The 27,500-nt window shown below is 42.3% G+C and overlaps 1 protein-coding gene across 7 annotated transcripts in view; it reads left to right on the top strand.

The window, feature by feature from the left end:
* The window catches only part of LOC143276269 (uncharacterized), a 143,041-nt gene that overhangs the window by 80,451 nt on the left and 35,090 nt on the right, over positions 1–27,500 (top strand). For 6 of the 7 annotated variants that reach the window (XM_076580762.1, XM_076580766.1, XM_076580763.1 and 3 more), the window contains 12 exons: positions 2,208–2,276; positions 4,285–4,448; positions 5,064–5,241; positions 9,130–9,336; positions 9,910–9,974; positions 10,971–11,097; positions 14,727–14,759; positions 20,581–20,745; positions 22,491–22,766; positions 24,113–24,330; positions 25,468–25,625; positions 27,335–27,500. The exon at positions 27,335–27,500 is cut by the window's right edge and continues 97 nt beyond it. In XM_076580762.1, the coding sequence (XP_076436877.1) occupies positions 2,208–2,276; positions 4,285–4,448; positions 5,064–5,241; positions 9,130–9,336; positions 9,910–9,974; positions 10,971–11,097; positions 14,727–14,759; positions 20,581–20,745; positions 22,491–22,766; positions 24,113–24,330; positions 25,468–25,625; positions 27,335–27,500 (1,826 nt within the window). The remainder of the gene's footprint in view (positions 1–2,207; positions 2,277–4,284; positions 4,449–5,063; positions 5,242–9,129; positions 9,337–9,909; positions 9,975–10,970; positions 11,098–14,726; positions 14,760–20,580; positions 20,746–22,490; positions 22,767–24,112; positions 24,331–25,467; positions 25,626–27,334) is intronic. The other variant, XM_076580761.1, reaches the window with a different exon arrangement.

Genomic DNA, 27,500 nt, shown 5'->3' with positions numbered 1-27,500 from the left:
TCTTCGCACCCTCCTACTTCTTCTTCTTCTTCGCACCCTCCTACTTCTTCTTCTTCTTCGCACCCTCCTACTTCTTCTTCTTCTTCGCACCCTCCTACTTCTTCTTCTTCGCACCCTCCTACTTCTTCTTCTTTGCACCCTCCTACTTCTTCTTCTTCTTCGCACCCTCCTACTTCTTCTTCTTTGCACCCTCCTACTTCTTCTTCTTCGCACCCTCCTACTTCTTCTTCTTTGCACCCTCCTACTTCTTCTTCTTTGCACCCTCCTGCTTCTTCTTCGCACCCTCCTACTTCTTCTTCTTCGCACCCTCCTACTTCTTCTTCTTCTTCGCACCCTCCTACTTCTTCTTCTTTGCACCCTCCTACTTCTTCTTCTTCGCACCCTCCTACTTCTTCTTCTTCTTCGCACCCTCCTTACTTCTTCTTCTTCTTCGCACCCTGCTACTTCTTCTTCTTCTTCGCACCCTCCTACTTCTTCTTCGCACCCTCCTACTTCTTCTTCTTCTTCGCACCCTGCTACTTCTTCTTCTTCTTCGCACCCTCCTACTTCTTCTTCGCACCCTCCTACTTCTTCTTCTTCTTCGCACCCTCCTTACTTCTTCTTCTTCTTCGCACCCTCCTACTTCTTCTTCTTCGCACCCTCCTACTTCTTCTTCTTCTTCGCACCCTCCTACTTCTTCTTCTTCGCACCCTCCTACTTCTTCTTCGCACCCTCCTACTTCTTCTTCTTTGCACCCTCCTACTTCTTCTTCTTCTTCGCACCCTCCTACTTCTTCTTCTTCGCACCCTCCTACTTCTTCTTCTTTGCACCCTCCTACTTCTTCTTCTTCGCACCCTCCTACTTCTTCTTCTTCTTCGCACCCTCCTACTTCTTCTTCTTCTTCGCACCCTCCTACTTCTTCTTCGCACCCTCCTACTTCTTCTTCTTTGCACCCTCCTACTTCTTCTTCTTCGCACCCTCCTACTTCTTCTTCTTCTTCGCACCCTCCTTACTTCTTCTTCTTCGCACCCTCCTACTTCTTCTTCGCACCCTCCTACTTCTTCTTCTTTGCACCCTCCTACTTCTTCTTCTTCGCACCCTCCTACTTCTTCTTCTTCTTCGCACCCTCCTTACTTCTTCTTCTTCTTCGCACCCTCCTACTTCTTCTTCTTCGCACCCTCCTACTTCTTCTTCGCACCCTCCTTACTTCTTCTTCTTCTTCGCACCCTCCTACTTCTTCTTCTTCGCACCCTCCTACTTCTTCTTCGCACCCTCCTTACTTCTTCTTCTTCTTCGCACCCTCCTACTTCTTCTTCTTCGCACCCTCCTACTTCTTCTTCGCACCCTCCTTACTTCTTCTTCTTCTTCGCACCCTCCTACTTCTTCTTCGCACCCTCCTTACTTCTTCTTCTTCTTCGCACCCTCCTACTTCTTCTTCTTCTTCGCACCCTCCTACTTCTTCTTCTTCTTCGCACCCTCCTACTTCTTCTTCGCACCCTCCTTACTTCTTCTTCTTCTTCGCACCCTCCTACTTCTTCTTCTTCTTCGCACCCTCCTACTTCTTCTTCTTCTTCGCACCCTCCTTACTTCTTCTTCTTCTTCGCACCCTCCTACTTCTTCTTCTTCTTCGCACCCTCCTACTTCTTCTTCGCACCCTCCTACTTCTTCTTCGCACCCTCCTTACTTCTTCTTCGCACCCTCCTACTTCTTCTTCGCACCCTCCTTACTTCTTCTTCTTCGCACCCTCCTACTTCTTCTTCGCACCCTCCTACTTCTTCTTCTTCGCACCCTCCTACTTCTTCTTCGCACCCTCTTACTTCTTCTTCTTCGCACCCTCCTACTTCTTCTTGCTCTTTTTTTTTTTTTTTTTGTTCTTCTTTTTCTTTCTTTCTGCTTTCTGTTGATTTTCTCTTTGGTTTTTCTTTCTTTTTTGTTTTTTTCCATACTCAATCTCCCTCTGTCTGTCTGTCTCTGTCTACCCCCCCTCCCCCCCACCCCCTCAATCTCCCTCTGTCTGTCTGTCTGTCTGTCTACCACCACCACCACCACCACCCCCTGACCCCCCCCAACCCCCCGCCCCCAAACACACACCCCCTCATCCACCAGCTCCCTCCCTCCATTCCTCCCTTGTCATCATCAGCATTCTTCTTCTTCTCATTATTATTATTGTTGCTGTTGCTCCTGTCATCATCATTGTGCTTGATGTTGTTGCTGTGTGATATGTTCAGAGTATCAAGGAGGGCATTGTGGAGGACAACGACAAGAAGCTGATCAAACGTCTCCTGAATGAACTGGAGGTTAGTGGGCTCCTGGGTGTGCTGAGCTGATGTGTAGTGAATGGTTGGTTGACCTGTTCTTCTTCGTCGTTTGTGGGCTGTAACTCCCACATTCACTTGTATGTATAGAGTGGGCTTTTACATGCACGACCTTTCTTACCCGCCATGTAGGCAGCCATACTCTGTTTTCAGGGGTGTACATGCGGGTATGTTCTTGTTTCCATAACCCACCGAACACTGAGATGGATTGCAGGATCTTTAACGTGCATATTTGATCTTCTGCTTGCGTATACACACAAAGGGGGTGCAGGCACAAGCAGGTCTCCACATATGCTGACTTTGGAGATTGGAAAAATCTCCACCCTTTACCCATCAGGCACTGTTACCAAGATTCAAACCCAGGACCCTCAGGTTGAAAGTCCAACACTTTAACCGCTCTGCTGTTGTGCCTGTCCAGGTTGACCCATTCAACCCTGGGGAGCTTACAGCTTCGGCTGGCTTCCATGCCATACTGATGTGGAGAAAACACAGAAAATACACAGTTTTTTCAACAAGAAAATACACTTTTTTCTTCTCCAAATTTTTTATGGACATATCTGGAACTAGTGTAGAAATTAGTTCCCTCCCTTTACGGTTCATGCATGTGTAGGAACATGACAACAGTTTTATAATGAGGTCAGTTTTGATGCAAGAACAGTGCTCAGGAGTGGGGCTCATAGAGTTAAAGAAATGATTTATTTTTATGGAGTGTTGATTTTTTTATGACTTGATTCAAACAAAACATTGACCTGATTGAATCTCATTGTTGAGAAACAAAACATTGATCTGTTTTGGATGACTAGTGATTTTTTTATTGAATTTTATGAATATATACATATATTTTTGTATTGATTCACTTTTTTTATCAGATTGACGCAGAGTTTAATTAACAAATAGTAAAGAGTGGTAACTCTCTCCATTCACAAGGTACACAACTTCAAGTCAGTGCTGCTTACGCTACCGATTCAGCTAGCACACAGGTAAATAAAAGGTACATTGGAACAAACCCAGATGCTTGTGAATGGAGAGAGTTACCACTCTTTACTATTTGTTAATCATTTCATCTCCATGCCTAATTGTTTGTTCATTTCTTATTGAGTTTAATGTTTTATGTTTGTGTATTTATTTGTGTATGTCCCTGTGTGTGTGTGTGTGTGTGAGTTTGGTGAGTTTGACTTCGTGTGCATTGTTGTATCTGTTATAGTGAGCTGTCTTTCTCTTTTTTTAATTTTTATTTTCTTTGCATTGATGGGTGCAGCTGACATGTTCACTCATATTTAAAAGTGGGCTTTTGATTCTATTACCATTTTTACACCACGGTGTAGGCAGCCTTAGCACATTTTCGGGAGTATTAATCCAGCCATTACAGTTTTGCACCATGGTATGAGCTTGCTGAAAAGACTTTATGATGAGTTCATAGCTGAGCAGAATTATCAAAACAGACTGCAGTAGGAAATTTGGGTTTGTTAAAACTGTAATTTCACACAGTGTGCCAGTATATAGGCCATCACCTTAGGTTTTTACTCCTTCTGTCTTGGCTTTACAGCAGATGAATTTGTTTCTTTTCTTCTTTCGTTTCTTTTCACTTCATTGACAGGTGCTAGAATGAAGGATTTTCAGCCACAGATAATGGGTTCAGTGCAGGTATCTGTTGGTATGTTAAGGGTGAAGAGTTTTTCTGGTCAATGCATGCACATATATATTAGTACCTTGATCCCTCTTTGTGTGTTTACACAGATAGAGAAAATGACACACGCTCATTAAAGATCCTGAATTCCATGTTGGTGTTGAGCAAGTCACAGAAACATGAACATACCCAGCATTCATTCCAGCATCTGAAAATGAAGTATGGCTGCCTGCATGGTTGAGTGAAAACAAGTCATACATGTTAAACCCCATCATAGACACATGTGAACAGGAAAGCTGCAGCCCACGAATGGAAAAAAAGATCTTGTTGATATATGGAACTGAATGGCCTGATTGGTGCCAGGACCGTCGAGATGAACTGGAAGGCCTTGACCTTGCCATTGAGCGCCAGAAGCGCAGTCTGAAGGACATGAAGCGGGAGGAGAGGAGCTTGAAACGGGAGAGATTTGATGTGCGAGGCGAGCTAGAGAAAACGCGTGAGCGTAACAGCAAGAAGCTGCTGAAAATGTGAGTAGTGTGTTGTGTACATGTATGTGAGTGTGTTTGTGTGTATGTGTGAGTGCGTGTGTGTGTATCTGTGTGCATGTGTGTGTGTGTGAGTGTATGTGTGTGTGTGCATGTGTGTGTGTGTGTGTGTGTGTGTTCGTGTGTGTGTATGTTGTTGTTCCTTGGGTTTTATTTTCGAAAAGAAAATGGTATTGGATAAGAAAAAAAAGGGAGGTGGGGGAGGGTATCACAAGAGTATAACTGACTGTGCATAGGAAAAGTAGCCTGAGTGTATATGCTGTGTATGTGTGTGTGTGTGTGTGTGTGTGTTGTTTGATTTGTGTGACTGACATGTTATTGTAAAGTGTTTCGAGAGGATTAAAAGCACTATATAAATGTACTGTTATTATTATTGTGATGATGATGATGATTATTACCACTACTATTTTTATTATTACTACCATTATTATCACTATTAATATGGTTATTGTCACTATTATCATTCACAACTTAGACATAAATTTCTTTCAGACAGAGATGAATAAATATTGTATAAAACTGTTGTAGTAAGACATCAAGCATTCTACATAAGAGAGTGCGATGATGCATCAATCACATCACTGTTTTTTTCCCCAGCATTCGTCGTGGTGACGACAGCAGTTTTGACGAGGCCATGGAACGAAGCCGACAGCGCTACCTGCAGGACGAAGTAGAGTGTCTGGAACGAACGCTGGCAAAGCGCCAGACACAGCTGCGAGAGGCGGAGAGAGCTCTGAAGGAGACGAATAATGATCTGAAAGAGGCCAAAGAGCAGGTGAGTGTGTGTGTGTGTGTGTGTGTGTGTGTGAGAGAGAGAGAGAGAGAGAGAGAGAGAGTGTTTGTATGAGTGTGTGTGTGTGTGAGTGTGTGTGTGTGTGTGTGTGTGAGTGTTTGTATGAGTGTGTGTGTGTGTGTGTGTGTGTGTGTGTGTGTGTGTGTGTGAGTGTTTGTATGAGTGTGTGTGTGTGTGTTTTTGTGTGTGTGTGCATGTGGGTGTGTGTCTGTTTGTGAGAGTGTTTGTGTGTGGGAGGGTTGGGGGGTGGGGGGGGTAAAGCAGTGGAAGGAGAGGCTTTGGTTCCTCCTCCCTAGGGTGACCCATCAGATGCATAGGATATGAAATCACTGCCCTCATGGCCATAAAAGGTTATGGGACATGAAACTTAATCTTTGAACATTTCACTCACTCCTTTCTTAACTCATTCCAGACGATGGAACGCTATAGAGTCCCTGATGTAAGGTAGCATTCCGGATGTCAGAACACTATAGCGGTTACGACAGTTAAAAATATTTCCACGTTTTCCTCATGGTGTAGCATAACAATTGCACCTACACCGGGCATTGCGAATGTGTCAAGGGTCGAATGGAAAGTTTCTTCTTGAGATTCCGTAACAACACATTCCACAGCGAGTTCAGGACCCCGCAGGACAAGCTAATCTGCATACGTATCGAAAATGGCGTCGCAGGCGATACAAGTGGAAATTTTTGGAGCAAACTAGATCACAACAGCGGCTTTTTACTGCTGCTGAAGTGATTGAAATGCTTCAGACTGAAGGTTTTGACATCGATGAGGATTGTGAAGATGTTGAATAAAGTATCTGCAGTGAAGAAAGCTACTGGCAAGTAGGTACTGATTGTGATTCATCTTCTGAGAGCAGTGAAGAGGGAGAGGGATGGGCATTCACACGATGTGAGGAGAGGGGTCAGTGAGTTTCATTCAGGTACTTTATGTTTTGTATTTTTTAATGATTTTTTTCCTAACCCTAACAAATGGGTCATCGGTAGGGAAAGCAAGGGAGAGAACTATTCGTCCGGAGTGAGTTAATGTTTCTAATGCCCTGAAAGGCTACGCAAGCTGAACTATTACCTTTCACTCGCCCCTCTCTCAGTTTTTCTGATGTGTTAAAAGCCTTTGGGACCTAAACCAGAACCCAATACCGACCCTTCTCAGTGTTACTAATACCTTGATAATCTATGGGATCTTAATCTGTCTTTTGCTCACCTCTTTTTCAGTGTTCTAATGTCTTAAAAGGCTATGAGGCTTGAAGCTTAACCTCAACCTTTCACTGACCCCTCTCTGAGTGTTTCTAACACATTAAAAGGCTATGGGACCTGAACCGTAACCTTAACCTTTCCTTCGACACTCTCTTAACATTTCTAATGTTTTAAGGGGATATCGGACCTTAACCTTAACCTTTCACTCACCTCTCTCTCTCATTGTTTCTGATGCCGTAGAGGTTCTAAGACCTTAACCTTAAACTTTCATCACGTTTCTAATGCTTTAACAGGTTCTGGGACCTTACCAATAACATCAACCTTTCACTCACCCCTCTCTCAGTGTTTGTTATGCCTTAAGAGGCTATGAGACATTAACCCCTAGGCTGCCTGCATGACGAGATAACTCGTCATGGCAAGCATGTATGCTTCGCTGCCTGCATGACGAGATAACTCGTCATCGAAATATTCTGACTTTTCCCTGCTTTGCATTCAGTTCGTTGACAAAAATGCTGGTAGCTTTAGCTTGGGGAATCTTTCTGGATTCTATTCATAGCTAGAAACACCATCTGCGTCATAAGGCAGTCCTTTATTTGAACGTTTTGGTTGGGTTACTGGCCGCAGTCTTTGCCTGGCTCCTCTCCTCGCTCGCTCAACAAAATGTCGGACTGACTCCGTGCTCAAGACATGCGCTCGTGGCGAACTAAATCAACCAAGATTACTTTCCTTAGCTAATGCTCAGAAAGAATTGGAGCATAAATTCGAAGGAGAAGACAGTGGTGAACATTTATAGGACGATTTGATAGAAAATAAAGGGAGCAATCAAGAGAGTGGCCAAGATACAACTATCAGTGAGTGATGCAGGCTGTTCAACTCTAGCAGACGAATTTTTAGCAGGGCACCGTATGAGCTATTTTCTTGGCACTCAGCCAACGCGGTCTGATGAAGTGACGGTGTGAGAGGGGTGAAGAGGAGGGGGGTGGAGACTGAGGGGGCGTGGCCTCACATCCATATTATCACTTGCAGAAGTCACAATGCATCTATTTCTTTTTCAGTTTTTTTATATTGTGGTTGTTCTAGTATGATTTTGTGTGTGCAGATATCCATTTGTCCAGAAAATGATATTTTTGTGCAAATTACCAGACTAATGTTTGTAATGAACAAGTTGAAAATGTGACAAAAAACAAAACACTGATTTCAAAACAACAGCATGTCACTTAAAATGCATAAAATGGGAAAACATCATGTGTTTTGTATTCTTTATTCATTTCCCTTTCAGAAAATATATACTTTTATGGGTCTTTCTCCAATAACAAAGAGCACAGAATTTTTTGAAAATTTATACCCGTTTTTTGTGAAAAAACCCTGGCAAATAGATTTCACTTAAATCTTATTTTCCTGGCAGCGAAAGGGTTAACCTTTCTCTCACCCCTCTCTCAACAACTTTACCTTAAGATGCTCTGGGATTTTTTACCTGACCCATAATCTTCCACTCACCTCTCTCCCAACATTTCTAATGCCTTAACCCTTTTAGCCCTGAGTTCCTGAACAATTTTAACCCTTCTGCCTGAGCTCCTGAGCCAAAATTTGCAAATGATTGGTATTAAACCCTTTGAGCCCTGACCACCGTTTTACCGGTGGTAGAGAAAAATGACATAATGCCTAGCCACCGGTTGAGCGGTGCGTAAACACTTGAAGCGTGCAGAGTCTCAACCTGGCCCGTCAGGGCAGAAATCAGGGACAAAACGTGCAAGAAAATAACTGTACACAATGCAGCGAGTAATTGATATGCTTGATGATTTATCGGAAGTAGAGTATGACAATGATTACTCTGATAGTGAGGTGGAATTCGAATCGGATGATTTTGCTACAGATAGTGATGTTGAAAATGAATCTGAGCATGCAGAATCAGTTGATCAAAGGAGGCTTGTCAGGTTGAGACTCTGCACGCTTCATGGTAGAAATCGATCTTTTTTATCCAAAGCGCATGCACAAAACACAGTGAAAAGGCGCAGCCATGTTGGTACTATGTTCACTGACGTCAGAATATTACGGTTTTTCTGATTGGCTCTTCAATATAAGTCAACCAATAGTAAAACATGACACAAGTGTTTACGCACCGCTCAACCGGTGGCTAGGCATTATGTCATTTTTCTCTACCACCGGTAAAGCGGTGGTCAGGGCTCAAAGGGTTAAGAGGCACTAGGACCTTAACCTTAACCTTTCACTCACCTATCTCTCAACGTTTGAAAAGCCTTAAGGGGCTCTGGGACCTTAACCTTTCACTCACCCCTCTCACTGTTTCTAATGCCTTAAAAGGCTTTGGGACCTGAACTTTAATCTTAACTTTGACAGATGGGTGAGTGAAAGGTCAACAGTGCAGTTCAGGTCCCAGAGCCTTTTAAGGCATTAGAAATACTAACAAATGGGTGAGTGAAAGGTTAAGGTTAAGGTCTCAGAGCCTTTAAAAATCTTCACCTTTCATTCACCCCTCTTAACGTTTCTAATGCTTAAAGAGGCTCTGGGACTTTTAACTAACCTTTCTTTCACACCCGGTCAACATTTCTGATGCCTTAAAAGGCTACTGGATCTTAACCTGATGCTTTAAGAGGTTCTGAAACCTTAACCTTAACCTTTCACTCACCCCTCTCTCAATGTCTTTGTGCACCAGGCGCGGGAGGCAGTGAAGCGCTACGACGATGCCACCACCAGCCTGCACAATGCTCTGAGCGAGCAGCAGGAGATTGACCGCCGGGCCAACGAGGTGGGCGCCCAGTTGGTGAAGAACATGGACCAGCTGGCCCAGGTCAGGCTGGACCTCAAGGACCTGGAGCGTAAGCGCAGCAAGCAGGAGCGTCTGCTGAAGGACATCAACCAGGTGGGGGTCGCGTTCGTGTGTTCAGGGAATTCTGTAACCCTTCCCTTCCCCATTGTCGTCACCCCTCACACCCCCGCACCTCCCCCATGAACACACCCTCCTCCTTCGCTCTGCCCTGGTGTTCCATTGGAAGGATTTAGATTCATTTAATTGCGTGCTAACTCCTTCACTCGCTGCCCCTCCTTTTCTTGGATTAAAAAAAAAAAGTTATTGGACCAGCCAGGTTATTTTGAGAAAGAGGTGTTGTATACCTACATTTATTTTCTATTACTATCATGTTATATATATCTGGATTTGGGTAGGAGGATGGGGGGTGAAGATGATGGAGAAAATTTAGTTAAGTACTTACAGACGGTTGTTGGTTGTTTCTGCAATAATGTAAAATCTAGGGCTATAATCTATATATATACTAATGTATTGTACGAAATGAATTGAAAAGAAAAAACAACAACAAAAAAACACCAAAAATATATGAGCGCTGTGTATGGTAACAGTTTGCAGTCCCATTCACAGACAGAGATAAAAAAATAAATAAATAAATAAAAGAATAAGAAAAATGTTGCTGTTTCCCAGGTGATCTCCAAGAAAGACACAGAGTTCCGAGAACTGGACGCCAAAGTGAAAGCTGCTCAGCAGAGGTATCGACATTTTTCTTTAGTTTTGAAATGAAGCTTGGCCAGCATCTTTTTGTGTGTGTGTGTGTGTGTGTGTGTGTGTGTGTCGCTTTGTATGTTTGTGTGTGTTAGTGTGAGTGTACTTGGAGAGGGGGAAGTTCACATTTATAAATATATAAATACATACATATATATATATATATATATATATATATATATATATATATATATATATATATATATGTACATTTTTTAAATCAAAAAAAAGATTTTTTTAATTGAAGGCATGGTCACTTAATTTACATGTCTTGCACAGTTTCTGCTTTTACTTTTTTTGTCATCGTTTTTTTTTCATTTTGATATTGGGAAGTGCAATGTCTCAATGTCTCTCTCCACCTCCCTCTGTGTATTCTCTTTCTCTGTGTGTCTGTCATGTGAGTTGGTTACTTTTTCAGTCATTCAGTTTACAGTGAGTAAGGATAAAATTCACATGTAATTTAATGACATTTCCAACCTTTCAGTGTGCTGTTCGGATAACAATTACTAACCCATTCTTTTAAGATCTAGCCTTGATTCTGCTGCAAAATATGTGGATTTGAATCTGTTCAAGGAAACAAAAACATTTTTTTTTAATGACTCCACACTTGAAGTGAATGCTCATGAACTTAGTAGGTTAAATCAAATGAAAAGAACTGAAGGTTTGCACTGTGGCATCTTTCAGCTGAGTTCTTTGCATGAACACACATACACACAAACACACACACACACACACACACACATATGCACGCACACATGCATGCAGGCATGCACACACACACACACACATGCATGCACACACGCAAACATGCACGCATGCGCACGCACACACACACACACACACACACACATACACTCTCACACACACATGCATTGACTACTTAATGTACTTGCATACCACGTCATAGGCATAGGCACATGACGCTCCACAGGCACACGACATAACAATATTTCTGATGTTAATTCTGTTGTGTTGTTGTGCAGTCTGCAGAGGGTCCAGGAGGATCTAGCTCTGTCGACGCAGCGAGAAAAGGAAACCGTGGAGGCTCTGCGAGACAGTGAGGACATCCTGAGTAAACGTCGTGCCGAAATCGCTCGTATGAGGGACCAGGTATGATGAGTTTTCTGATCCCTTCAGACCGTTCTTTCGCTGAACTGGCTTTTTTCATCTGATACTTGTCTCTGTTGATACTTGACAATAGATGTATTAATGAAATATATTGTTGGACTGGCTTTCTGGCATTCAAATCTAATATTTTCCCGTTTGATATTTAATTTTTTTTAAATTATGTGTATATGAAATGTTTTTTTGTTTTTTTTGTAATTGGCTCTTTTATTTAATACTTTCCTTTTTAGACAGTGTATCCTTTTAGTTAGAAATGTGTATGTCCTATATTATTGGAATGGCTCTTTTATTTATATTCACCTACATGACAGTGTCATTTTCCTCCCTTGATAGCTGCTTGCAATAATTCATTAATGTATTTTCTTTTCTCCTCACTACTGTTATTTTGTGTGTGTAAATCTGTTGAATTTTTCTATGGATTTTTTTTCTCTTCTGAGAAATGGCTTTCTGATTACACAGTACTTGAACTTTATGGGTGATTTTGATAAAATCCACTTTTTTGTGGGGTAGGTGTGGGGGGTGCGTGTGATGTATTTTAATTCTGTAGGTGTACCAAATAAATGAGGGTAAGGTTGACTTCATTATTATCATTATTATTATTGTTATTATCACACACACACACACACACACACACACACACACACACACACAGGTAAATACAAACACTTACAGCTCATGACAAAACTCCATGAAGTTACCAGTTTGCGACAAAATACTGAACTAACAAATACACTTTTTTCAAAATTGTCGTCAGGTTATGAGGGTGGGTTATCTATTTTTCACTTCCCTTACCCCTTTGTTCCCGGTTTGTTTACACACAAGAAATGGCAAGTCTGGTAAAGTCCTATTTTAGTATTCTAAATTCATGGACCTATTTTACTGCAATTTTCATGCATAGATGAAACAATATTACCAAAAGTAGATGTTGTAACCAATTTTCAGTGGCTTTGGGCTCTATTTTGAGGGTTGTTTTTTTACTCAGTTTTGACGCAGATTCAGTCGCTAAGCTAATGTGAAACCGTCTTGTCTAGTCCAAGTAATCATCTGCAGTGACACATTCTTTCAGTCTGTGCCAGTTAGAGAGCCCCTTTTTCTGTTTTTGGCCCCCACACTACTTCCTCCACGCCACCTCAAGAAAAACAACCTCAAAACATTCAAAGACGAACAAAAAGCATGGAGAGTCAGTTTGTTTTCAAGGTTTGGGTCATTTTGCATCGCATTAAACCTAATTTTTTATTAGAAGGGTCGATTATATGCAGCATGTCATATAATGTATGAACTTTTTTTTTGATAAATAATGCCCAAGAATTTTCATGTGTATGCGCAAGCAGAAGATCAAATACATACATTAAAGATTCTGTAATCCATGTCAGTGTTCGGTGGGTTGTGGAAACAAGAACATGCCCAGCATGCACACCCCCGAAAACGGCATATGGCTGCCTTCATGGCGCAGTAAAAATGGCCATACACATAAAAGCCCACTTGTGTACATACGAGTGAACGTGGGAGTTGCAGCCCACGAAGAAGAAGAAGAATGTCCAAGAATGAAGAATACTGAAATAGGGCTTTCCCAGCAGGCTCATATCACTTACTTCACACTGAACTCATGGCGTTGGGTACAGAGAATTAGAGTGGAAGTGTTGATTTTGTTTGAAGTGAAGCGGTGGAGGTTTGGGAGAAGCTTGTTTTGGAGCGTGCCAGGGTCATATGCAAATAAGGGGTCACAATGATAATGTGGTGGTTGGTGCAAAACAAAACAAAAAAAACACAAAAAAGTGATGATTGTGATAATGAGGCTTTACAGGATGTGCAGAACATCTCTCTCTTCTTTTTAATGGGACATGCAATCAAACTGCAGGTGGGTGTTTGAACACAAAATATCTCTGTTACCAAGCGTACAGAACTGTACTGAACATAAAACAATTTCCATTACCAAGTGAGTTTTGGTAGTTTCAGAATTTGTTGGTAGTATTTTTGATTGTGTACTGTTTATGATTGTGTGCTGTGACTTGTGTGTGTGCGTGTGCTTGTGTGTATTGTGTGTGTGTGTGTGGGGGGTGGGGGTGGGGGGGGGGCGGCGATGAATAGTTTTCAGTGGTGTTTGGTATCTTGTGTTCAATTTATCCTTTTTGATATTTACATATGTATTCTATTTGTAAACACTTAGGGCTTATTTTCAAGATTAGGCGAAAATGCTCATGATAATAATAATAATACTATAAAACGGAAAACATCTTTACTACCGGTGTTCAAAATATAAGACACATCTTTATTATCAAGTGTACAGATCACCGAACATGTCTTTGATATCAAGTGTACAGAATGTAGACCACATACCGAGTGTAGAGAACATAAAACACATCTTTGTTACCAAGTGTACATAACATAGAATACATCTTTTTTACCAAGTGTGCAGAAAATACAACACATCTTTATTACCAAGTGTACAGAACAAAGAACACATCTTTATTACCAAGTGTACAGAACAAAGAACACATCTTTATTACCAGGTGTATAGAACAAAGAACACATCTTTATTACCAAGTGTACAGAACAAAGAACACATCTTTATTACCAAGTGTACAGAACAGAGAACACATCTTTATTACCAAGTGTACAGAACAAAGAACACATCTTTATTACCAAGTGTACAGAACAAAGAACACATCTTTATTACCAAGTGTACAGAACAAAGAACACATCTTTATTACCAAGTGTACAGAACAGAGAACACATCTTTATTACCAAGTGTACAGAACAGAGAACGCATCTTTATTACCAAGTGTACAGAAGAGAGAATACATCTTTATTACCAAGTGTACAGAACAAAGAACACATCTTTATTACCAAGTGTACAGAACAAAGAACACATCTTTATTACCAAGTGTACAGAACAAAGAACACATCTTTATTACCAAGTGTACAGAACAAAGAACACATCTTTATTACCAAGTGTACAGAACAGACAACACATCTTTATTACCAAGTGTACAGAACAAAGAACACATCTTTATTACCAAGTGTACAGAACAAAGAACACATCTTTATTACCAAGTGTACAGAACAAAGAACACATCTTTATTACCAGGTGTACAGAACAGAGAACACAACTTTATTACCAAGTGTACAGAACAAAGAACACATCTTTATTACCAAGTGTACAGAACCAAGTGTACAGAAGAAAGAACACATCTTATTACAAAGTGTACAGAACCAAGTGTACAGAACAGAGAACACATCTTTATTACCAAGTGTACATAACAGCTTGGTACATAACATAGAGCAATCTCCATTACCAAGTGTATAAAACAGAACACATCTTTATTACGAAGTGTACATAACATGCACCTCTTTGTACAAAGTATACAGTACATAGAACAGATCTCTGTTACCAAGTATGCCAGGGTCACAAAGAATCAGATGGAGGGGAGATGACCAAAAAAGGAAGAATGAAGTTGAATTGAAAGGCACAGCAGTTTGACATGCATAACTGCTGGTTTTATCTGGGTGGCTTAGTGTGTTTGGAGGACAGTGTTGATGGTGTATCGGTAAAAAGTCTCCTTTTTTTTGCCTGCCTTCTTCTTGACGCAAGTTGTTTTCTCTCTTGGCGGCAGTATGGAAAGGTTAAGAACGCACTGACGCAGAAGGTATTTGGCTCTCAGCTGGCTGTGTGATATGTTGGGCTTTGTGTTACATTAATGCCGCTGTAACTGTCACCTTTCTGTGTGGACTGTCGTGGGCGTGGTTTTTGTTTTCTGCGCACGTATGCAGTGTAATCATGTTTTTTGAAAAATTCTAATTATGTTGTGTTTTGTTTTGTGTTGTGTTTTGTGGCACTGTACTGTACTGCACAACTTTTTATCACCCCCAAAAAAACAATTCTTGGTTTGAATTCTGTGCTGCTCTTGATAAGTGAGCATCCTGCAAAAATCTTATTCCAAATTTTCCCTCTTTTTTTCTGTCTTTGATGAGACAAACTTTTTATTTTATTTTTCCCGAGTGAGCATACTGCTACAATCTGATGCCATCTTTTCCACTTTTTCTGTCTTTCAGACAATCTTTTTTTTTAAATTTTTTTTTTAAAGTTTTTATTTTATTTTATTTTATTATTTTCTTTATTTTGTTTTATTTTCTCTTTAATGTTACCATATTTTATTACTTGTAGTTACATTGAGATTGACTTATTTATTTTTCTTGCTTTCCATTTTCTCTATTTCTTTCTCACTTTATTGTGTATTGTGTGAACTGTTTTCCATGCAAAAATTAAGTGATTTCTTATATGAGTTCAGGTGATAAAGAACAGGCCATATTTGTTTATATCACATAAAGTATTGTGCAGTTTGAAAAAGAAAAAAATGACAAGGGTGCGTTTGCGTTTGTATTGTACATTTGCCGTCAGCCATTTTAAACAAATCATTCAACTTGAAAATCATCAGACACAACCAGCTGTTGTTAGCAAGAACCATAAATATCTTCATCATGGCACACTCCAAAGTTTAACAAAATTTATTTTAATATGAATTCATTAACACACAAGGGAATCAAACAAGTGGATCCTGACCATGTTTATGTGGACATTTCCATCAGATCCATAATGCAAGTTTTTTCTAGCTCTGTTGATCATATCAAAATGTTTTTCTAGCTCTGTTGATCATATCAAAATGTTTTTCTAGCTCTGTTGATCATATCAAACTTGTGATAAGTTTTGTCTCATTTATCAAACACAACAGACCCATTCCAAAGAGCCCCTATCAGCAATTTCTTCACCAGTCATGAAATTCAGAGAAGATAGGTAACTGTGACAAAAATTCTTTGAAGAGTTCAGTCCCTTTGATCAGTGAACCTGAGGTGAGCTTTGCATGTCATGGATCAGCAAAAAGGTGAGTGTCCATGCTATGCTGTAAAAAAAAAAAAAAAAAAAAAAAAAAAAAAAAAAGAAAAAAAGAAGGAAAAAAGGCTGAAATGTAGTGTATCTCTGTGTACAGTGTGGATACCTCTTGCCACCTCGCGTCAGAGGACAGAAAGGTTTTTGCTGAGTGCACGTTGGGGTGCTGTGGCAGAATTGGATAGGCATTGGACTTGTGATCCAGCGTTCACCAGTGATCAGGGTTTCATGCTCCATTTCAGCACGTCATTATGTTCTTTGGAAAGGTGTTTTACTCTGGTTTTCCTCAGTCCACCCAGGTGTGAACAGGTACCTGTCCTTCGTTAGGGATGGTTAACTCTTTCCGGACAACGGAATGTATGAGCATTCCTACATAAAATGTATTTGGATTTGGACGACGGAATGGAATAGCATTCTCCAAAAATAAAAATTTGTCACATGCTGTACACGTGATTTTGTGATTAGCCAAGCAGAGTGCACTATTCTGGGTCACTCCATAACCGAATGGTATGATTGGCCAGCCTGTCATGTGTGGCCCGTCTTGCACACACGCTGACAAAGTCACTGACTGGTCGTCTGCTCGCGTGCCAGCCTGTTAGCAAAGCGGATTCTTCTCAAAATGTTGTGGAGTGAACAAGGCAGCAATGGCAATGTTTTAGTGTAGCTGAAGTACTTGAAATGCTACAAACTGAAGGGTCGGACATTGAAGATGTTGATGATGACGAAGAAGAAAGTGAATTAAGTTCAGAAAGTGAGCATGGGTACAGTGATTCAGGGTGAAAAATTGGCATTATTTTCTGCATAATGGCAAAACTGTAAAAATAAGATGAGAAATTTGATTTTTTTTTTTATGTAATAGCCCAGCACGTAATAAACCAGTACTGAAAGTTTCATTTTCTTACTGTGTATTTTGTATTGTCCAAACCCTTACAAGTGGGCCATCTGTGGGGAAGAGCAAGGGAGAAAACTTGTCGTCCCAAGTGAAAGGCGCGGTAGAAGGAGAGGATTAGGCTCCACCTTTCTGTGCTGAGCCCTGGACACATTAAAGGTTAATTCACTGCCCCGAGGACTGTAAAAGTGTATGGGGTCTTTGACCTGTGTTTTTCAACATCTTCTTTAGCCAGAAACTAAATATCTCTGATTATGTGCACTATAAACAGTTATGATAAACGTCACATGGGGGATTATCGGTAGTTTTGCACACTGGTCTACATTCACTCTAGATAAGTTATTCATATATGATGATTATCATTTGGTTTCAGACACCTGTGGAACTTGCAGCATGCACTCTTACCCTCTTTTGAGCTACATTTCTAACACATTGTCTGTCAGTTGAATGACTTCATTCCACTGTCAGTGTGGTTGTACTGTCACGCTTTGTGTTTGATGTCTTCTGCATGGTATCTATTTCTGTAGATTATTGTGAAACAGTGAGTGCCTACACCAACCACTGTTTTGTTGGCAGCATATCTTATGACCCCCCCCCCCCCCCCCCCCCCCCCCCCCCCACCACCCCCCATGGGGATTCCGGGGGTCTTTCAGTATAAATTGCATCCCTACCTTCTGGAAATTCTGTGCTAGAAATTTCCTCTTTTCTATCACTCTCTTTGTTTCTGCTTTTTTTTTCTATCTTCACTGTTGTCTCCTTTTTCTGCCTTCCCAGTCCATTCCCCATTCTTTTTTTCAAGCAAGCCTTGACACTTTTTTCTCTTTTCTGCAGTCTGTGATGTACTATCTGTACTGTTTTGCTCTGGGGATTAGGTAGTGAGATGTAAACACTGGGATGGGCACCAGCTGCCCATTCTGCAGTGTTATTTGCCTATATGGCATTTTTATGTGTTTTTTTTTTGTTTGGCTTTGAAATATTGTTGTTGTTTTTTTTTTCCTTTTTACGATTTTTTGTAATCTGGGGATGATAAATTTAAGTGGAATGGCTGGCGTTCTCAGCATGGCCTAGTCTTATTTGCCATAAGGAGCTAAATGGTTGGGATACTGTGTCATGAACTGTGTTTTGTGGGTTTGTCTTATTAGTTTTTTTGTAAATGTGACAGTTTTGTGTTGATGGGTTGAGCATTTGTATGGTTTGACAGTCCTGATATGGCCCTGTGCGGTCAGCTGAACTAGAAGCAACAAGAATAAGAATAATCTTATGAAATGAACTGCTTTCACAGTGACAAGACAAAAGGTCTGAATGGAGCAGAGAATCATTTGTGTGGTCTGGTTGTTGTTCTGTGGGATGTTGTATTTCATAATGATGGTTTGTTTGTGTTGTCTCATAGTTTTGATTTTATTGGTTGGTGTGGTGATGGTGGTTATACCTGTTATTATCGTTATAATCATCTGCGATTATTATTATGATTATGGTTGTTGTTCTTTTGTTGTTAATATATTTTGCTGTAGTTGATGTTCTTACTATTATTCCATATAAAAGCAAGATTGCAGTGAATCAGCTTTTTTTTTTTCTTTTTTTTTCTTTTTTTTTTTAAAGAACATTGTATTTTATATTTTTGTACCTGTGTTATTGTATGTGAACGAGTGTGTGTCTTGGCACATATCTGTATGTGTGTGTTCTAATGTATGCTAATTTGTCAGTGATTATTTATGTGTGTCTCTGTGTACAGATGAATTTATTAGCGATTGTGTGTGGGAGGAGGAGGGGGGTGGGAGGGAGAGGGGTGTTGGGTGTGTGTGTGTGTTGGGGGGGGGGGGACATGCATGCACACATATAAATCGATCAGTTTAGTAAATCTGTCAGTATAGATTTCATGTGTGTGCACATATATGTAAATCAGTCTGTGTAGATTGTGTGTGTGTGTGTGTGTTGTGTAAATTGGTCAGTGTAGATTCTGTATGTGTTTGTGCATTCAGTGTGTGTGTGTTTGTGTACACACATGCCTCTGCATGTCTGTATAAATGGGTGGATATGTGAATGTATTATTGATATGATTTCTTCTTTAGTTGGTTTTTTACCTTTTGTATTTTTTTTTTTTTTTTACATATTCGTTTCCATATTCAATGAAAATGCATGTGCCCACTGTAGCACTTACTGTGATTGATACTTTGTTTGCTTTTTGCATTGCCATACTGAATGAAATGTATTTTGGGACTGTGACAAAAATGTATTCTTAATCTTATGCTATTGTACTTATTTTTATAATGGTATGAGTCATTGGCACAAACATAACTACTTCTGGATCATGCCTTAAGCCAATACATGTATCAGTGTTCACAGAGCCAGTGAAAAGTGAAAGTTAAAAGAGTTGTTTTTTTGTGTCTGAATCAGAATAACTTTATCACCTCAGTACAAGCTATCAAGTGTGGTGAAGTCTGTAATGCATACAGATTACTAGTATAACAGTAAACTTTGGCATACAGCATTTATAACAAAAAAAAGCACACATGAGTCATAGCAAACCCAACCCAATAAAACATCACCTTTCCACTGTTTAGAAAACACACACACGCACGCACGCACGCACGCACGCACGCATGTGCTGACTGACTGACTCGTTCACTTGGTCATACACATTTTACAAAAACACTTGCACAACATATTAAACAAATAATTCAGTAACTCATATGTCATATCAGTAAGTGTTAGTCAGCATAAATGGTTGTTCATGATTACACAGAATATGTTTTCAGAGCAGGAAAGAGGAACATGCACTTGCAAATGTACACACCACTCAGACCCCCCACACCCCCACTCCTCCGTGCCCCCGTCTCCTTCCTGCAAACGCACATTCTTGCACATGTGTATGTGCACATACATGTAAATATGGGGAAGAAATTGTCATAAATGCTGAATGATAAAAGATAAAACCCATATGTATGCACACGCACGCACATATGCACGCACGCACGCACGCGCGCGCGCGCGTGCACACACACACACACACACACACACACCAATACACCCAAACATGTATGTTCACACACAGAAGAATTTTTCTTTAAAAGCGAAGTACAACTAAACGCCCCCCACACGGACACACCACACTCACCACCATCTCCCCACCCCCCCAAGTCTCACCAAATTCCAGTTAGTGCTTTCCATGACAGTTAGATGCTCACACAACACACCCAGTAATCCTCTCCCCTTCTGCCTCCCCCTCGCCCCCCCTTCCCTAAAGTCAAACATAGAGTAAGTTTTGTTGTTGGTTTTTTTTTTAGAAAAAGTGTATGGTCAATCACATAAAAGGCTTTTGCTAAGTCAGTGTGCACATATGTAGATTGGTCAGTATAGTTCATGTTTGTGCGTGTGTGTTTGTGTGTGTGCGCGCACAAGTGTGTGTGTGTGTGTTTGTGCACATGTGTGATTGTGTGTGTTTTTGTGTGTGTGTTTTTGTGCATGTGTGTGTGTTTGTGCATGTATGTGTGTATGTGTGTGTGTGTGTGCACACATGTATGTGTGTGTGTTTGTGCACATGTGTGTGTGTATGTGTGCATTATGTGTGTGTTTGTGCGTGTGTGTGTGTCTGTGTGTGTTTTTATGTGTGTATGTATGTGTGTGTGTTTGTTTGTATGTATGTATGTATCTCTACGCGTGATTTAACCCCCTGACCGGTCTCTATGGCGACCAGGTGGACAGCCAGCGGGCGGAGCTGGAGCGGTTGGACCAGCAGGTGGGCAGGAAGCGGACGGAGGTGCAGCTGCTGCAGGAGAACCAGGAGCGGCGCCAGGCAGAGCTCTCCTCCCTCCTCCGCCAGGCTGAGGCCGACCTGTCCGCCAAACAGAGGGAGATCAAGGTGGGTCAGGGGGGTGGGGGTTGAAGGGAGGGGGGGATGGGTTGGAGGGGACGATGTAGGTTGAAAAAAAAATCTGAACCTGTCCAAATATGGAAAAGTAATGGCAAACAGGAAAAAGTCATGGCTTTTTGTGTGTGTGTGTGTGAAAAATCTGATATTGTCAGGGGTCTGTGGACATGGAAACATGATGTGGAAAAGTCATGGTGTTTCTTAAATTGTCTGTATGTAGTCTTTGGACATGGAAATGTTTTGACTTCACCATCTCTCCATGTCAGTGTCTGTGTCCATGTTGACGTTCATGTCTGTCGTTCATGTCTGTGTCCATGTTGATGCTCATGCCTGTGTCCATGTTGATGTTCATGTCTGTGTCCATGTTGATGCTCATGTCCATGTTGATGCTCATGTCTGTGTCCATGTTGATGCTCATGTCCATGTTGATATCAGCTCATGCCTGTGTCCATGTTGATGTTCATGTCTGTGTCCATGTTGATGCTCATGTCCATGTTGATATCAGCTCATGCCTGTGTCCATGTTGATGTTCATGTCTGTGTCCATGTTGATGCTCATGTCTGTGTCCATGTTGATGCTCATGTCCATGTTGATATCAGCTCATGCCTGTGTCCATGTTGATGTTCATGTCTGTGTCCATGTTGATGCTCATGTCCATGTTGATGCTCATGTCTGTGTCCATGTTGATGCTCATGTCTGTGTCCATGTTGATGTTCATGCCTGTGTCCATGTTGATGTTCATGTCTTTTCTGACAATGTGTTCAGGATGAGCAGTCAGTGTCTGTGACCATGTTGATGTTAGGTTTTTTTTCTATGTTGATGTTCATGTCTGTGTCAGTGTTGATGTTCATGTCTGTGTCCATGTTGATGTCTGTCTTTTTACATGTTGATGTTCATGACTTTTCCCATGTTAATGTCTGTGGCAATGTTGATGTTCATGTCTTTTTACATGTTGATGTTCATGTCTGTGTCCATGTTGATGTTCATGTCTGCGCCCATGTTGATGTTCATGTCTGTGTCCATGTTGATGTTCATGTCTGTGCCCATGTTGATGTTCATGTCTTTTTATATGTTGATGTTCATGACTTTTCCCATGTTGATGTCTGTGGCAGTGTTGATGTTCATGACTTTTTACATGTTGATGTTCATGACTTTTCCCATGTTAATGTCTGTGCCCATGTTGATGTTCATGTCTGTGCCCATGTTGATGTTCATGTCTGTGCCCATGTTGATGTTCATGACTTTTCCCATGTTGATGTCTGTGGCAGTGTTGATGTTCATGACTTTTTACATGTTGATGTTCGTGTCTGTGTCCATGTTGATGTTCATGTCTGTGCCTATGTTCATGTTCATGTCTTTTTACATGTTGATGTTCATGACTTTTCCCATGTTGATGTTGTCTGTGCCCATGTTGATGTTCATGACTTTTTACATGTTGATGTTCATGTCTGTGTCCATATTGATGTCTGTGTCAGTGTTGATGTCAGTGTTGATGTTCATGTCTGTGTTGATGTTGATGCCAGTGTCCATGTTGATGCCTGTGTCATGTTGATGCCTGTGTCAGTGTTGATGTTCATGCCTGTGTCCATGTTGATGTTCATGCCTGTGTCAGTGTTGATGCTCATGTCTGTGTCAGTGTTGATGCTCATGTCTGAATCCATGTTGATGCTCATGTCTGTGTCCATGTTGATGTTGATGCCAGTGTCCATGTTGATCTTGTCCCATGCTGTGTTCAGGACGAGCAGTCAGAGCTGGAGCAGCTGGGGGTGCAGAAGAGCGACGTGCTGGCCATGATCAAGGCCAAGCGGGGGGAGCTGCACAAGGTCCAGGAGGAGGTGCAGCAGGAGGAGGAGGTGCTGCAGCGCCTGACGAGCTCCGTCAACAAGAACAAGTCGGAGCTGAAGCACACGTACGAGATGGAGAAGCTGGAGCAGAACGAGCTGGACAGTCTGCGCGCCCAGCACGCCCAGAAGATGGCCGACCTGGAGAACACGCAGAGACACCTGCTGGAGGTATAGGGGTGGTGGGGGTGGTGGTTGAGGGGGTGGGGTGTGTGTGAGAGAGAGTGTGTGTGTCAGAGAGAGAGAGAGAGATAGAGTGTGTGTGTGTGTGTGTGTGTGAGAGAGTGAGAGAGAGAGAGAGAGAGAGAGAGAGAGTGTATGTGCATGTGTTTGTGTGTGTGTGTTTGAAAGAGTGAGTGTATGTGAATGTGGTGAGAGAGACATTGTGTGTGTATATGTGTGTATCTGAGAGAGAGAGAGAGTGTGTGTGTATGTGTGAGAGAGAGAGAGAAAGAGAGTGTGTATGTATGTATGTGTGTGAAAGAGAAAGAGAGTTTGTGTATGTGTGTGTGAAAGAGAGAGAGAGTTTGTGTATGTGTGTGTGTGAAAGAGAGAGAGAGAGAGTATGTGTGTGTCAAAGGGAGAGAGAGAGAGAGAGAATGACCTTATGGAGAGAGAGAGAGAGAGAGAGAGAGAGAGTTTAAAAGGGAGAGGGGAAGAGAGAAAAGAGCAGCATTGTCATGGGGGTGCTGTGTGTGTGGGAGGTGAGTATGGGTAGATGTAGTGTATGAGGGGAAGATAGAGGGCGAGAGAGAAAGTGTCAGTGTGTGAGAGACAGAGGAAGTGGGTTGTTTTTTTTTGAGAGAGTGTATGTAAGAGATAGAGAGAGTTTCTGTATGTGTGAGAGTGTGTGTGTATATGTGTGTGTGAGAGAGAGAGGGAGTGATAGAGAGAGAGGGGGGTGGAGAAGAAAGTGTGTGTGTGACACTCACACACACTCACACACACACACACTCATACACACACACACCTATACCCCTCCCCACATCCACCCACAACACACACACACACACTTTCAATAACAAGCAGGTTCAGGAATCTGAAAAGATGCAACCTCAACACAACACCAAATCAAGCCACACTCCAGCCAAAAGAAGAAAAAAAGCCTCCAAATGATGTTTTTCAGGGTTTCAGTTTCAGTTTCTCAAAGAGGCATCACTGCCTTCAGAATAATCCATATACGCCACACCACATTTGTTCTGGAGATGCCTGACCAGCAGCCTAACCCAACGTGCTATAAGTCAGGCCGTGAGTGCATGCATATGAAATGCGTGTACCTTTCAGAGTGAATTTCTTCTACAGAATTTTGCCAGATGACAACACTCACATTGCCATGGGTTCTCTTTCAGCATGCTGCACACGGGACCTCTGTTTATCATCTCATTCAAATGACTTGATGCTCAGTTTGATTTTCCAAACTCTATAGAAAGGGCGAGAACGGGATATGAACGCTGACATTGTGTCAGCAGATAAGCATCTTTAACCGTTCTGCCGCCTTCCCCCGACCCGTTTTCCAGGAGAAGTCAGAACTGGAGCAGCTGAACGCGGAGACGAGCCGGAAGGCAGCGGAGCTGGAGAGACTGCGGCAGGGGGTGGATCGAGAGAGGGGGGAGGTGGAGACGCTGACGGCGGAGAAACAGAAGATGGAGGAGAGGATCGCCACGCTGTCCCGGGAACAGGGCATGCTGGAGGACAGCTGTCGCTCCCTGGATGACAAGCTGAACACCATGAAGCGGTGAGAGAGAGAGGGGGTTGGGGGGAAGGGAGGAAGGGAGGGTTGAGTCAATGTCTGGTTTGTAAAAAGAGAGAGTGGGGGTGTGCATTGTTTGAATTGTGGTTTTGGTTGGGAAATGAGAGAGAGGAAAACAGTGATGAGACAGCAATGAGAAAAGGAGGATTTTTTGTTGTTTTTGTTTTTTTTGGGGGGGTGAGGGGGGTTTGTTTTTTTTGTTTGTTTTTTGGTGGTTGTTTTTTTGGCTGTCCCATTATCAGCACTGTTGTCAGTGGCGTTGCTCCCACGCTGTTAATTTCGAGTTTCCTATGCACAGCCACACTTGAGTTAATCTGTCACAGTCCCAGTGTCTGCAGTTCACAGGGAACTAATGAGGTTAGGTCGCCAGTAGGCCATGCTCCAGAGGAGATCCTGCACTGGTGCTGGGTCACTTCGGTGGTGTTCAGTGGTGCTTGTTCTCATTTTAACATACTAAGAATATCATCTACTAAGAATATACTGTATGTTCATATATGTGTACATACGTATATAATGTAAAAATTGGGGTATTGAGGACATCGTTATATAAGCCACATGGAGAAAGAGAATTTATTCACACATAATCCGCAGTGGTTCATAAGCCACAAATGTTACACACACAAAAAAAAAAAACAAGTACAAAAACATCTCAAAATTTGCCTCTGAAAGTGAGATGCTTGACAGAAAATAAACTTTTGGCATGATGGAAGTTGTCTGAGCAAGGGCGATCAACTGAATGTTTCATGTGCATAAAGGCCATGTACAAACTTTGAGGGAAAAAACGTGAACAGTTAACACAAGCACACTTTTACAGTGTGTTTAGATTTCACGAAGAGTCAAAACAAGTTTTGAAACCTAATGTGAATTTAAGAAATAGACTGGAGACTGACTGCAACACTTGATTTGACCTGAACCTGTCATCATCGGGAAAACCCGCATCATCAGAAAAATCCACAAACAAACCGCGTTGTTATTTTAGGGTCATAGTTGAGGGGAAAAGTTTCGGCTAATAGTCCAGATTTTACAGTTCTGTATGTTCGTTTGTGTGTGCACATACATGTACGCTGTGTGCATTCGCAACATGCTTGCTGACCCACTGGCACGTGTCCCTGCCTGAAACAGCACACAGCGTGTGACGGAGGAGAAGATCGACGTCAGCAGCCGTCGCCTGGAGACGCTGGAAGGGGAGCTGGCCGAGAGGGAGAAGGAGATGGAGGATTCCAGCCTGCAGCGAACCATCCTGCAGAAAGACCTGCAGATGCTGAAACAGAATCTGAAAGGTACCCGGGGTGGGTGTGGGTGGTGGGGAGGGGAGACCAGGTATTAGGGGTGGAAGGGAGAAGGGTATGGTGAAGCAGAATATGAAAGGGAACCAGGGTGGGTGTGGATTGTATTGTATCTGTATTGTATTGTATTGTATTGTATCTCTTTTTTTATCACAACAGATTTCTCTGTGTGAAATTTGGGCTGCTCTCCCCAGGGAGAGCATGTCGCTACACTTCAGCGCCACCCATTCTTTTTGTATTTTTTCCTGCATGCAGTTTTTGTGCGTTTTTTCCTATCGAAGTGGGTTTTTCTACAGAATTTTGCCAGGAACAACCCTTTTGTTGCCGTGGGTTCTTTTATATGCGCTAAGTGCATGCTGCTCACGGGACCTCGGTTTATTGTCTCATTCGAATGACTTGCATCCAGACCACCACTCAAGGTGTAGTGGAGGGGGAGAAAATATTGGCGGCTGAGCCGTGATTCGAACCAGCACGCTCAGATTTTCTCGCTTCCAAGGCGGACGCGTTACTTCTAGGCCATCACTTCGTGATGATAGGAAGGGAAGACTGGGTATTGGGAGTTGAAGGGAGAAGGGTATGGTAAAGCAGAATGTGAAAGGTACCGGGGTGGATGTGGGTGGTGGGGAGGGGAGAGTGGGCTTTAGGGGTATTGTGGGTTGAAGGGAGTAAGGGTACAGGAAAGATACCCAGGCTTTGTGTTGGTGGTGGGGAGGGGAGGATGGGTTTAGGGGTATTGAGTAGAATAGAATATGTCTTTATTACCAAGTGTACCGGGGTCACAAGGAATATTGGAGGGACAGTACATAACAAGGTATGAACATAAATCGAAAATCATACACAAACACAGATACAGTAGAAATTAGTATACATACAAGTGCATATCAATATAAAAACTTGTGCATACTCACACATGCACGCACTGTGCACACACACACATGCATGTATGCACACACACACACACACACACACACATGCACATGCACATGCACACACACACTCTCTCTCTCTCTCTCTCTCTCTCTCTCTCTCTCTCTCTCTCTCTCTCTCTCTCACACACACACACACACACACGTGCGCGCGTTTGAACAGAAGCCGCTTATTACATGCGGATGGGGCTGATGACTAGATCTTCAGGTAGATGGTTGTTGATGGTTGTAGGACGAAGGGAGAAGGATATGGTGCAGCAGAATGTTCAAAGTACCCAGGGTTGGGGTGGGTGGTGAGGAGGGGAGACTGGGTATTTTGGGTTGAAGGGAGAAGAGTATGCTGAAACAAAATCTGAAAGGTAACTGGAGCGTTACGGGTGGTGGGGAGGGAAGAGTGCATTTAGGGGTATTGGGGGGACAAAGGCGGAAGGGTATGGTGGAGCAGAATGTGAAAGGTACCCAGGGTGTGCATGGGTATGGGTGGGAAGGGGAGAACAGTTTTGGGGAAGAGATTGGGAGGAGTAGTACATTTGGGTACAAACAAGAATCAGAAATCCTATACAAGCAGAAATACAACAGGATTTTAGACACGTATATGCATGTACATGTAAATGCAAGTACATGCGCACGGTCACACACACACACACGCACGCACGCACGCTCGCACACGTGTACGCTCGCACACATGCATGCATGCACACACACACACACACACACACACACACTCTCTCTCTCTCTCTCTCTCTCTCTCTCTCTCACCCTCTTCCATTTCCACAGACACACAGACAGAGCTGCAACAGCTGCAGGAGAACATCAGCGACGCAGAGTCCACCCTCACCAACCTCCGACAAGACCTCCGCGCCGAGCAACATAAGCGAGACTCTGCCCACTCAGAGGCTCAGAGGTTAGCCGACTCCATTCGCCATAGCAACGCCGCCTATGA

Source organism: Babylonia areolata, chromosome 31 (genome assembly GCF_041734735.1).
Source record: "Babylonia areolata isolate BAREFJ2019XMU chromosome 31, ASM4173473v1, whole genome shotgun sequence".
Taxonomy (NCBI): Eukaryota; Metazoa; Mollusca; class Gastropoda; order Neogastropoda; family Buccinidae; genus Babylonia; species Babylonia areolata.
This window is presented reverse-complemented; position numbering and strand designations above follow the sequence as displayed.